Source organism: Lagopus leucura, unplaced genomic scaffold (assembly GCF_019238085.1).
Source record: "Lagopus leucura isolate 7727_CA_CO unplaced genomic scaffold, USGS_WTPT01 Super-Scaffold_100001, whole genome shotgun sequence".
NCBI classification, from domain to species: domain Eukaryota; kingdom Metazoa; phylum Chordata; class Aves; order Galliformes; family Phasianidae; genus Lagopus; species Lagopus leucura.
This window is the reverse complement of record NW_024962262.1, coordinates 64361633-64374886: the sequence shown is the minus strand read 5'-3', so window position 1 is coordinate 64374886 and position 13254 is coordinate 64361633. Positions and strand designations below refer to the sequence as shown.

The following is a 13254-nucleotide window of genomic DNA, read 5'->3' as shown; positions in this document are numbered from 1 at the left end:
TAGGTGAGTGTGAGATTCTATCTTTCCAGCCTTCAAAGTTATTGTGGGCATGCCAAGTTAACTATTGCACCGTTTGTTGGGTTTTTTTTTTAATGTACAGTTTCCTTTGATAATCACATCAAAGCACATTGACTTTCTTGCTTTGCTACTTTTAAAGATCTGATCTTTAAGTGCAAACCACATCTAAACATTGTGAAGTCAATAAAATGTGATGTGTCCACAAAAGTTTCTTGGAGATGCAGTGAAAGAAAATATTCAACATCTTCTGTTAGTTTTTTTTTTTTTCTTCTAATTTTATACAGGCTACATTAAATAATATATATTTAATGTATCAGCCAACAGCATCAGATTACAAGGAGATGATCTTGAATTTTGAGAGCATCATTAATGCTTTCTTATCACTAGCTGTATGTTGAGTTTTGCTGAACTCCGTAGCACACCTTATCCTGCCTGTTAAATTGTGTCTTCTGGCCTTCAGCTGGTTGGTTATTCAAGGTCTTATTTTATCCTTTTTCTGTATTCTAGCCACAAGCTGACCTAGCTGTAGACATACTTACTCTTGCCTTTAAGGCCAAAGAAATATTTATATACATTACTTGGAATTCAAAATAAGCTAGAAGTTCACTCAAATTTTGCTACAGTTCAAATAAGCTACAGTTCACTCAAATTTTGCAGTCAGTTTCAGAATTTTAAATGGAAGAGTGATGACCCGTTAAGTTTACAAAACATGAAGTGATCAAAGATTTGTAAATCACTGGATGTCCATGAATATGCAGCTCTTCGATATGTGTTTGGGCTAGCCCCCATTCAGTGTTTACTTGGTGCTTGCTCCCAGAAAAGAAATACACCAATTACTGATTCTGGAGAGGCCTCCAACACATTCCTTTAAACGTGGTGAGGAAGAGACAGGAGGAATTCACCTTGGTGAAGGCGGGAGCCACTCTTCCCCTGAAAAGAAGTCCCCTAAAGTGGAGCTTGGTAGCAAACATTTCTTGCTTATGTTAAGATGGACATGCATTATTAAATTCCTGATAGGATGGGCGGCTGAGGAAGAGGCAGGGCAGAGGGCTTTTCAGAAGTTTCTGCTTATTAGCAGGAAAAGCTTTTGCAAAATGGAATGACCCATGTTTAGCAGTAGCTGATGTATAATTAAGCTGCCACCCAGATGCCTGAGGGGTTCATTTAATTACCATTGATTCACAGTCTCAAAGGAACTGAGAGTTCAGCCTAGAGCTCTGCATTAAAGGTATTGTGAAAGCATTGCTCTATTTTCAGTTCAGCTAATAAACTGCTAGAGGAAAGGTATCTAGCTATGACTCTTTGCGATGGATCTGATAAATATGCTTTTGCAGGGTATAGCACTGACCTCAGAATAGGTATATTTTATATGCTAGTAGGTTAAATAAAATATTCCACATTTTTTTTTAGTAACTATCCATATGCTAATATGAAAAACCAAAAACTGTAATGATGCCCTGTGCGTAAAACAACATATTCTAAGTTAAATCTCTTGGTACAGTACTAGGGGTAGCGTTGTGGGCTTTCCATATTCACTCTAGCACTGAGTACCTCAGGCACCAGGATGAAATTTTCAGAAGCACTTGCAGGATTTAGCAGTAGATATTCCTATTGATTTTCAGTGAAATTTCTGCTCCCAAAATTCTTTTGGCAGTTCCAGAATCACAGCATACTGTCAATGCAATGTAACCAAGCAGCCCTGCACGCAGCTGAAGTATTTTTCAAGGCGCCAGTTTAATCTTTGGTATTGTTCTAGCATTCTCAAGTGTGAATTTGGCACATGTGCCCTTAAGCTGCATGAAGTTCTAAAAAAGGATTCCTTATGAGGTTCTGCATTTTGCCTACCAAGACTCAATAAAACACAGTTTTATTGCAGTGAGAGAAAAAGAGGTCTTGCAATTGGGTCAGTTTACTTCCCAATTCTGTAACAAATTTTCAGGATGGTTTTCCTGAGGTGCACTGAATTGTGCTGCACTTTGTGACTACTCGTGGTATGCGTAGGGCTAGCAACATCTGGGCTTTCATTCCCCCTTTGCTCAACCCCTAGAAGTTCTATGCAAGGATTTACAGAGGGTTTTCATGTCACAGCAGGAAGATCTGCTGCCCCAGATAGTCTCATTTTTCTGATTACTTTTGTTTTCAGCATCTCATAACTCTCTGATTTGGTGTCCTCCAAAGTATGAAATTGTTATTATTCAGAAATTAAGAATATTTTTAAGAGCTGATGTTCTGTTTTGCTGTGGACATCCAAATTTCAAAATACAGCTGACTTAAACTGAAATGGAAATCAAGATTTTAAATGTCAGTAGCAGAAAAACTGTTTTGTGTTGACTGATAGGTATTAAATTTGCCTTACTGCATTATGTCATAAAGGTACTTACAAATTTAAACACTCATCAGAATTAAAGATTTATGAATTCTATTAATAAATTTTGGAATCTTTTTTCCCATGTTCTTGCAAGAGAAAAAGTAGCAGGGAAGTTGACCCCCCTTCCATTGTGATTTTTTTTGCATGTTCCTGGTGGAATTTGGTTCATTGAAGATTTCTTGACTTGAGTAGTGCATTTCACAAAAGCTGAGGATGAGCACTGTGTGTACAGCACATCCAGTGAACACAGTTGTCAAATAGTACCTTATCTGTAGGAATATAAAACATGAAACATAGAATTTTTATTTACGCAGTAGTTTATGTAATATTCCCATACAATCTAATAGTGTAATGGGTACTTCATGGCTAAAAAAACCCAAAACATTTTATAAACACTGCTGTCTAAGACCACAGCTGAATAAACAGTGCACCTGTGGGAGTCTTGGAACCAGTCTTACACCTGACTTCCACAGAATATAAAATGTCCTCTGACCAGACATGTAAGCCAAGCAAACTGTTGTATCTATAACTACTTTTTGGATACTGGTAGTACAACCACTGTCTCTCTGCAGTCTTCATTGTGTTTCTTTATTTTTGCAGTGGATCTCCTGAATCTGTCTGCTGCATGCGATGCCTTGGACCAGCACAACCTCAAGCAAAATGACCAGCCGATGGATATTCTGCAGATCATTAACTGCTTGACCACTATTTATGATCGACTGGAACAGGAGCACAATAATCTGGTCAATGTTCCTCTCTGCGTGGACATGTGCCTCAACTGGCTGCTGAATGTCTATGACACGTACGTACGGGTGCTGTAAACAGAGTGCTCTGAAAAGCTTTCCCAGCATCACGAGGGGAAAGGGGAAAGGGCATGAGCTGGCTGTCACACATTATAACATATGAATGGCTTGAAGCTAAAGAAATAGCAGTTGAAGTGAAAGCGATGGCTTTAATGGCTGCATTTAGCTCAATCGATTTAGCCCTTGATTAGGCCTGCAACATTAGATTTATTCATCTAAACAATGAGAGCTGGAAAACAGAACAGACTACTGTGTTCAGAGCAATTCTAGGATCTCCCCTGTTGGTCATGGCTTTGCATGGCTTTTTAAAATTTCTTCAGATAAAGCAATTCAAGAGAAGTATCAAGAAGCAACAGTATGATTAACATCGTATAGACTCTTGCTTGTGTCTGTACTTCTGGATGCTAAACATTTTCAGAGCTGTCAGTATTCTGTAGCTTTCAATCTATAATCCTTGGTCAAAGCTGGAAGAGCTTCATCTGTAATCTTAAGCATTTACAGCCCTTAGCAGCCAGGAGATATGAGAAATGCTTCATGTAAAATTAAATTTTAAAAAGTCTACCTTTAAGTGTAAATAGAGCATATGTAAATAGAGCCATAAATATTTACCTTAATCAAATTAAAGATGTTCTATTCAATGGATTAGTGATGTTGTTCAGATAAATACCAACGCATGTTCTGCAAACTAATTTTAGAATAAGCCATTCTTTTTGTATTTAGTGAATTTAGTGAAACAAGATGTCAGTGGAAGTCTTTATTTGTGTTTGTTTTTTTAAGGTTCTTACCAGTTGCCTTCAGCCAGACATGCCCATTACTTTGGCAGAATAAAATTCATGTGTAGAAATGGAAGCACGTGAAAAAATTACTGTATTCCATTGCCATTTTGAACTGTAGTAAAGTTCCATAACATTATTCTTCCATCCATCCTTTGTCACAGCCCTGAAACTTCAGTGATCACCTGCACACAAAAGAAGTATGCAGTCTTTTCCTGCAGAATCATCTGTGATAAGACAGTTGCTTGTATCATCATCTGCAGCAACTGCAGAATCCTGTGAAGTGGATTACGCAGATTACATTATATTTTTGTGCAGTGTACCAGTGGTAGGAGTGGGGCTATGTTCATTTAACTGCTAAGCTTTATTTATTTAATCTGCTTTGGGTTTTGCTGAACTCCAGTTCAGTTGAGTTATCATCTACTACAAATTACATATATAGAGAGATAGCCAACTGGTGAAAAACAAAAAAGACACAGTAGGAATGTTAATCCAGATCAGCCACACTGGTGGCAGAGGGAGAAATGAAAGTCATTTCCCAGGCTGCTCCTAAGCTGGACCATCCAGTTTAGATTTGCTGTGTCCAGTCTAGCTTTCGTTATGAAGCATTCTGTTGAAAGTACAGCATTAGAAATTATAATTGGCTGCCTCCAGGCAATTCCCTAGGTATGCTAGGGAATTGTATATTGCAGGACTCGATGAAACACAGTTGTTTTATGTGTGAGGAAAGCTCCTAGCTGTTTTGCTGAAATTCAAGTTTGAATTATGCTGGTAGAGAGATGACCTTGGGGTTACTTGTGTTTAGCTTTCATTGTAAACTTAATAGGAAGAGATCAACTGAAGTGCATAGTAGCACTGGAGACATTTAATTCGATATACTGAATTTTTACTCTTCTTATAATTGAAAACTGTCATTTGTAAAGATACTAATCAAATTCAGTGCCAATGACTGATCTAATTATGGACACAGCTCTGCAAAGCCAGCACGTATTCAGATTTGTTTTAATTGATCAGTCACTCATGCTCATTTGCAGTAGCATGCTAAATTACTGCTTTGACTTGGGGGGGGGAGTAGAGTGAACTGAACAACTCACGGTTCGTGCAGGTTCCAATTTAATATGCCTTGCAGGGAAATAATAATTCTACATTCTTCTCCTATATAATTTGCATCAGCCTGGTGTTCATCAGCGGGAATTTCTCAGGGCACGGATGATAATTAATTTGGAAAAGCTTTGAGGGAGAGGAGTAAAAGGAGCAGAGTGGGGAAAGCATAGGTAAGCAGCAAATGCCTATTGATGGTGAAAAGCACAAGATACTTAGAAAAAGGCTGCACATTCTGAATTCTGCTTTTTCACCATTTTTGGACTGCACCTTTTATAGGTGTTGCAGGGAGCAGGCGTAGGTAAATGAGTGCTGTTGACTCTTGCAGTGCATTAATAGGATTATAAAGAAGGCATGCATCCTGGCTAATAGTACAGCCTAGTGCATGGGTATGATGTGCCTGTCCATTACTTAATGTATTTTCAGTGGTGTTCTTATTGGTGGCACTTCAAAATCGTTGACAAGTCTGTGCTTCCAAAAGTCAAGTCTAGGTGTTAGCTTACTGTGTTGTGTATGTTTCATTTGCAATAGGTGTTATTTATTTGTAATGTTATGTGAGATAAGTCTTAGTTGAAGCCAGCAATGGGGAATAAATTGAGCTGAACTGGATCTATGAGAAAAGGGCTGAAGGTTTGTCACTGCACTACTTGCAGCATAGAGGGAACACATCTTGTTGTGTTCCCATCAAAAAGCAAAAGCAGTAGCACAGGCACATCACAGACTGGTGTGAAGGTGATTGTGAGGGAAGGCCAAGTTGAGACACTCCAAGAACTGAGGTGACCAGGGCCTTCAGCCTGCTCAGGTTTGGGTGATAGGAGAAGGAGCTTATAAACCACTGTTACGTTACTGACTACAACCTGCCTCCATTCTCCTTGTTTCTAGGCGAGATTAATCAGCAAGTTACTTAGTGCCTCTGTTAATATCTGTTATTGTTTCTGCATGAGACAGTTTCTGATTGTACTGGTAAAAGTGCACAGTTTGGTTTAGCTTTGCCCGTGGAACTTCACCTCTATATTTTATGTTCAGTTTCCAACATATGTGCTAGCAGGCCAGCGTATACCATGCAAAGTTGGGTTTTTTTGTGACTTCATTTAATAAGACTGTAGTGTTGTGTTAAACTTTGTAAAAGCCAACAAGTTGTTACACGAATGGATTATATAATCAGCCAATATTTCTTTCCTTTTAGGGGTCGAACAGGAAGGATCCGTGTCTTATCTTTCAAAACTGGTGTTGTATCTCTTTGTAAAGCACACCTGGAAGATAAGTATAGATGTAAGTCAACATAATTCCTTGTATTTTTTTAGTTTATATTCTGTTTTCTATTTGTCTTACTTGTGCACTGCAGTTTTAGGTAGTTCAGCACAGTGGTCTCCGGACTTCCTGGATCACTGAGCATGCACTGAGCATATTTATTTATAAATTATATGTATAAGTATACTACTATATTATGTGCATTGCAAAGCACAAAAACAGACATTAAAAAAAAAAAAGAGAGATAAAGATGAAATACACACAAGTTTTATTTAATTTATTAACAGTACAAAACATTTTTCTTACTGTACCTGAAAGGATTTGCACACCCACTGGGGTGCATACATTTCCCTGTGGAGACCACTGGTTTAGCACACCTTCATACACAGAAATGCACAGCTATACACTTGGATGGAAAAATGTAAATGCTGAAACTTAATGCTTTCACGTAAAAGGGTGGTAGATGCTTTTGACATGCCACAGTAGAGAGAAAAAATGTGTAAACAGTGAGATGAAAAAGGCAATAGAAGAGCAGTATTGATCCAAAGGACAGCTTGCATTACAGCACTTTGAAATATGTTACTCTTAAAACTATTTTCCACAGTGTGATCTGAGTCATACTACATATATTATATTTAAACGTACTTGTTACTTTTAAATAAGTATTAAAGGCATGCTGGAATTTTGCATATTATAATAGCTCAAATTGTATAATTCTCAAAAAAGTTCCACTTCACGTTTTAGTTTCAACTGACTAATGAATCAGTTTATTAGTGAGGCAGGGATCCAGAACAAATCTACTGATAAGGACATTTTTCAGGAGTTACTTACTGCTTAAATTACATAACACCCATACAGGCTTTGAAAAAGCCTTCTTCAGATTTTGTTCCAGTACCACAGCAGTTCTTCATTAGTAGTTATTAGTTTATTATTCTACTAATCAGGGCTGAAAAAAGCTGAAGTAAAAATAAACAGTCCTAAAACAGTCTGTTGTACAAATCATATATGTGCATGTGTAATTGGATCGGATTATAGGGCAATCACTGTGATTGTCACAGTTTAGATCTTCAGATGTTTTGTGGAGGTTTTCTGGAAAAGCATTCAGAGGATCTTTAAAGAAAAATAATACAGGTATTTTTTAAAATGATGTCCCGTTGAGAATTATCAGTTATAAAGCAAAACTTTTGTTCATGTATTACAGTCTCCTGTAGTGTGTAGGCATGGTAATGCATAACCCCCTTTTGATGTTGCAGAACACAGTATTTTATTGATGAGGGTAATTCAAAGCTGAATAGTTTGTGGGAGAGGAAGGAATCATCTCTGCCAGGTTGTGGTCTGGCTTCACCATCCCTGCCAAAGTCATAATGTAGTTGCTGTTAGCATTGCTGCTTTATATGATGAGTTACACCTCTTAAAGATTTTCCAAGGAAGGAGTTTTTAAAAGATTTGCCCGAGGAGGCTGTGGATGCCCATCCTTGGAGGCATTCAAGGCCAGGCTGGATGTGGCTCTGGGCAGCCTGGTGTGGTGGCTGGTAACCCTGCACATAGCAGGAGGATTGAAACTAGGTGATCATTGTGGTCATGGGTGGTTCAATCCAGGCAATTCTATGATTCTATGATTCCAACATTTGTGTAGCAGAGCAGTGTTGGTTCTTAAAGAACAGAATTCTTTTGACTTGCAGAGGTTATGGGGAAGAATTTCTCCCCAAATTATGTGTCATAAAACTAGTCTTGGCAAAAGTGAAATGTGTAATTAAAAGTAATCTTTCCTCTATCCATTCCTTTACTCTTTTGGAAGAAAATGGCTGTCATTGCTACTCTGGGAAAGTTATCTTGAACAGTGCTGAATCACCTTTGTGACTGTATCTCTCTCTCTTGTCAGGTGATATGTTAAGGCTACAGAAAAAGGATTTCTTTTTTTCTAGTGATTCCTTCCTTGCTTGCTCTTTCCTTCCTATTGTTCTTTCTTTCTCTCTTTCTTTCTTTGAAAAATAAGCAGAACTTATTCAAGTCATGTATTGTCATCTGGGATACGACCAAATAAATATTTCAGCTAATGCTAACGTGATTTTTCTCATTACAAACTCTAAAACATCCTCATAATATACATAGTATAACTAATTCCCGCTAAATTAAATTTGGCTTATGAAAGGATAATTCTATCCTGTAAAGATCATTTTCTAGCATGATGCAGTAATAGCACATGACTTAAGGTGACATTTCACTTCAAAAATGAGAACTCAGTATGATACTAATGTACAGGTACATACTAATGTACCAGTGCATGCCAGGTTCTGTCATACTGTGATGTTTTTCTTTCATTTTAGAAATATACCTGCATTAAAAGATTATCTTATACTAAAGTTAGGAGTTCTTGTATTTCAGATCAACTCATCTGAAAGATGCTTGGATTCTGAGTTGTACATTTATTTCTAAGAGCTGATTATTTCTAGAACTTTTACACTGTTCTGAATCAAAGGTCCTGATGTTTAGCTGGCTCTATTGCAGAATCACAGCTGCTCTTGTCAGTAATGACACAGGCGCTGTGATAGATTGGCCTTTTTTCACTGGTACAAATGAATATTGCTACTAAAAATCAACACTTACTTAACAGAAGCAATGTTTGTGAGAAGCAAAGCAGCCAAACTACAGATACATTTGTGTTTGTGTCCATCAAGGCCATTTATCCCTTTTCATCCCTATCCTGTGTTTCCCCATTGTGGTGTTTCAGCTTCGGTGTCCTTTATGTTTTTCCAGACCTGTTCAAGCAGGTGGCGAGCTCCACTGGCTTCTGTGACCAGCGCCGGCTGGGACTACTGCTACACGACTCCATCCAGATCCCTCGACAGCTGGGGGAGGTCGCTTCGTTTGGGGGCAGCAACATCGAGCCAAGTGTCAGAAGCTGCTTCCAGTTTGTAAGTTCATCTTCGATCTCCATTAATGTTCTATTAGATGTCTCCTTTCCAGCTAGCCTTCCCATATTGAAGAGGACAGAACATCTGGAGGATTAAGATACTGAGGATTTGCTTAATGGAATTCACTGATTTATTTATTTGACAAGTTGTCTATGACTTACACTGCTTCTTTGTAGGCACTGTCTTCACTAGAAATGAGGTGGTGATGGAAGAAGCCTCAGTTAGCACAGAAACATAGAATGGTTTGGATTGGTAAGACTTTAAGGGTCATCTTCTTCCAACTGCCGTGTGATGACAGAGACACCTCCTACTAGAGCAGGTTGCTCAAAACCCCATCTAGTCTCGTTCTTAAAGCTTATGTTGTCATCTGGAGAGCAAGTAATTGTCATCAGGGCCTGTATCATAACTGAATCCTGCAGGCAGTGGAAGTCTTTGCTGTGGCAGTTCCTGCCTTTATAATTTTCTTCTGCCAGCAGTAGATCACCATTTATTTCACCATATAGATGAACAGCATCGATTAAACTAATTTTTGTGCATATACATGCCAATGGGAGCTGTGTGCTCAGTAGGGGGATGTGAAAATATGACTGACTGAAGTGCTTTCTAGGAGCTCCTGATGAGGTTTTTTCATTGTCTGAATGGGTAATGCAGCTTTTCATTCTAACAGAATTCTGAAAGAATTTCTGCCTTATCCGTTGAGGAGTATATAGCCAACTCCAGGCTCTTTTTCACTCTTGTAAATCATTTAATCTGAGAAGGAAGAGAGTTAAGGGAATTATTCATCTTTTTGCTAACTAACAGGAAAATGCAAAAGAGTAAGACAGCTACTTAATGAAAAGGTAGAAGATGGGAGGTAATGTATGGTCTTTGTGCATCTTCTGCATCACAGTAAAGGAAACAACTTTGTTCAATTCTGTAACTGTCCCTTGGGGATTTTCTTTGGTTGGATGGGGGCAGGGGATTTTTTTTGCTTGTTGCTTTGCCTACTGCTCAAATTTCATTAGGTAGTAGTTCTGCAATTTTTTTTTCAATGAATATTAATAGTTGATAGTAATCTTCTTACAGACAGTGACTACAGATACAATCTAATTCTAAAATGGACAGGAGCTTTGAGTTGTGATGGGATATTCACTTTTTTTTTTTCCAAATTTCTTTTGTCTGATTCTATAGGATTCATATTTTTTCATTTCCATATTAATACATTTTAGGGCTGTATTCCAGGTGAATAACTCAAGCTGATTTACTATGCATAGTAGCTTTGACAGGTAGGTTAAATCGTGTTACAGCTTTCAAGGCTTCTGAAAAGAGTTCTTCATGAGGCTTTCAGATGAGACCACTGCAGAATGGTGCTGGAGCAAATCCACAATGAGAGTCTGTATGTCAAAAGCTGTTTTGAGCAAGTGACCTTCCTAGGAAATTAGGAATTACCACATCTTATTGTTTTCCCAAGAGAACAGTAACCACACTTAAAAAATGGCATTGAAAAACTGATGAAGAAAGTGACCTTGTAATCTAACAAGAAAATGATGCTTTTCTGTAAAAGAGTTGACAATCTGTGTTTATATTAGGAAGAAAACAATACAATTTGTATTGGTGAGACACACAAAAACCATTGTTTATAAAACAGAAGGAAGACTTGGAGTAAATGATTATTTGAATAAAATGGGATAGCAAAATTGTCTTACAACAACTGAAGAAAAGCCAACTGGCTAAATGCAGCATTGCATGTGGTTGCCAGCGTTTCTAGAAGTACAGCTGAACTTCCACATGGACATAAATCAGAATGCTGGAAAACCTGAGATTTTCTCCTCTTACCTCCACTAAAAACAAGTTTGCTTTTATCTGCATTAAAAGGAATTGCACCCTCTTCCTCCTACAGATGAAGCCTGGGTTTTGACTTGCAGAGTGGAAGGGTGGTTTCTGGCCTGGTTTGCAGCAGCAAAGGCAGTCTGCTAAGAAGGCTTGAGAGGGAAAAGAGGGAAAATAGGGGGACAGGTAGAGTCCAAAGGAAAGGAGCATAGGGAGGGAGAAGGAACCAAGAAGTGGAAAAGTAAAGGCCAAGTTGAAGGGCCACCTAATGGGAGTGACAGTAAGAATGACAGCACAAATAATGGTAACAAAGGAGACTGAATGGCAGGTTAGGATGAGACATGAAAAAAGCAGCCAAGAGTAGAAATGGGGAGAGGTGTGACATTTCCAGGTGGAGAGGAGAGGACTGCAGTGAAATGCTTTCTGTGTAGGAGATGCTGTGAAGCAGCTGTGCCTGGAGTAGGGAGCTCCTGAGAGGGAGCAGTGTGGGGGCTAAGTAGCCGAGGAGAGCTGTGCAAGCTGCCAGTGGGGCCGACACCTCAGTCCGCAGGGACCTGGCCTGCCACCTCTCCTGGCTGGTCCCTCTTTCTGTCTGCTGATACACACTCAGCTTCCTTTGCTGGGAGGGGAAAATGAACACAAGGAAGGTGCAGGCATAGCTTTTCAGGGCTTTCCGCTTCTGGATTTCCTGGTCCTGAGCTGTGGTGCTTCAGGCGCACCATGCATAACCTCATAGCCCTTCTCACACAGCCATCTTCCGCCCCTTTCCTTCTTCACTTGAGTGAGATAATTCAGGTTTTAAAAATAGGTTCACATTACTGTATCTGAACTAATTTAAATCTTTCTCTGCTCATCCACAATGAGGAATGTCTTCTTAGATTTTTAGTCCGATTTTGTTGTTCTGGTGTTGATAAGCTGGCAATAAATTGCAGTCACGTCAGAGTCTGTGGCAGAAATGCACTTCAGAATTCCCTCTGAATTCCCATGCCCCTTGGGTTGGGTGCCGTGGCAACAGCTTCTTCTGGCATGGACAGCAGCAGAGGAGAAGGGGATGTCGGAGGAAAAGGGGATGTTTTCTCTTCAGCCATAGCTGGGGAGACCTCCACACGTTAGGATCTGAAGTTTGAGTCCTTGGGAGCACTTGGGGAGGGCAGGGCAGTCACCAGGCTTTAGAGATGGGGTGCAGTGTATGTTGTGTGATTTTGGAGAAAGTGTTTTTGGTGAGAGTGTGAGTTTGTAAGGACCATTTGAGGAGTATGTATTTCTGCCTGGGTACAGACTGTGTACAAGTACTGCATAGATCTGTAACAAAATTGAGGGAGTTCAGTATTACCGTGGGGTGAAAGCACTTGACTTCTAGATCAGTGATGGCTATGTTTGTTAAGTAAGTAGGATAGTGAATTTTTATTGGTTAAGGGACAAAAGCATTGTTTTTATCACAGTCTAAAACTATTAAATGATTCCTTGTGTAGCAGAGAGAGGGCTAGGTATTCACATCACCACCTTGTGTGCTTTACTGAGACACTGGGAGACAGAAGAAATGTGAGATGAAAACAGAGACAGATGAAAGTGTCCCCTGCTCGATATTTGGTTCTTAGCTCTAAGCCATTGTATATTTTTTCCAAGGGTGTACTCAAAATAGAGTGCTTTATATAAAAAAACTGGTAGAGGTGGTGCTAAGGAGCAGTTAATATCTGTATTTCAGACCTTGTTTCTTTTCATTTTGACGGATTAAATTATTTTAATATTCTGTTGCATAGTCTTAATTTCTGGGTTTGCTTTCAATCAGTGAAGATCAACAGTAGGCAGTGAAGTTTTTACAACCACTTAACTGGGTGTCTGAATACAGTGTATTTACTCAGACAAATAAAAGTCAAAATAGGGGCCCGTTACCTCTTTTAGAAGGAGTTTGTGAAGTCCAAACCCTGGCCAGGACACTGCCAATGGGATTAGCAATATGTGCACTGATTTGAATTGGTTGGACAGTTGTTTTATGAGGGCTGCATTTTTAACTACTCCTGTTTCTATTCATTTATTTTTTTAATATCGAGGAAATATCAGTAACGTGTTCAATTAACTTTGTATAGTTGTGTGCAGGTCTGTGTGGAAATAATGGACAGATGCAGTGTTGCTGTTGAGAGACTCAATCTCTTGAGATTCAGACAGCCCTAGTTTCTATTTGTAGGATTTTTTTTCTGCTTTTGGCTCTGACACAG

At 39.0% G+C, this 13254-nt stretch overlaps 1 protein-coding gene across 18 annotated transcripts in view; it reads left to right on the top strand.

Annotated features, from left to right (window-relative positions):
• The window catches only part of DMD (dystrophin), a 986794-nt gene that overhangs the window by 924832 nt on the left and 48708 nt on the right, over nt 1-13254 (top strand). For all 18 annotated transcript variants that reach the window (XM_042866635.1, XM_042866641.1, XM_042866633.1 and 15 more), the window contains 3 exons: nt 2987-3188; nt 6250-6335; nt 9072-9229. In XM_042866635.1, the coding sequence (XP_042722569.1) occupies nt 2987-3188; nt 6250-6335; nt 9072-9229 (446 nt within the window). The remainder of the gene's footprint in view (nt 1-2986; nt 3189-6249; nt 6336-9071; nt 9230-13254) is intronic.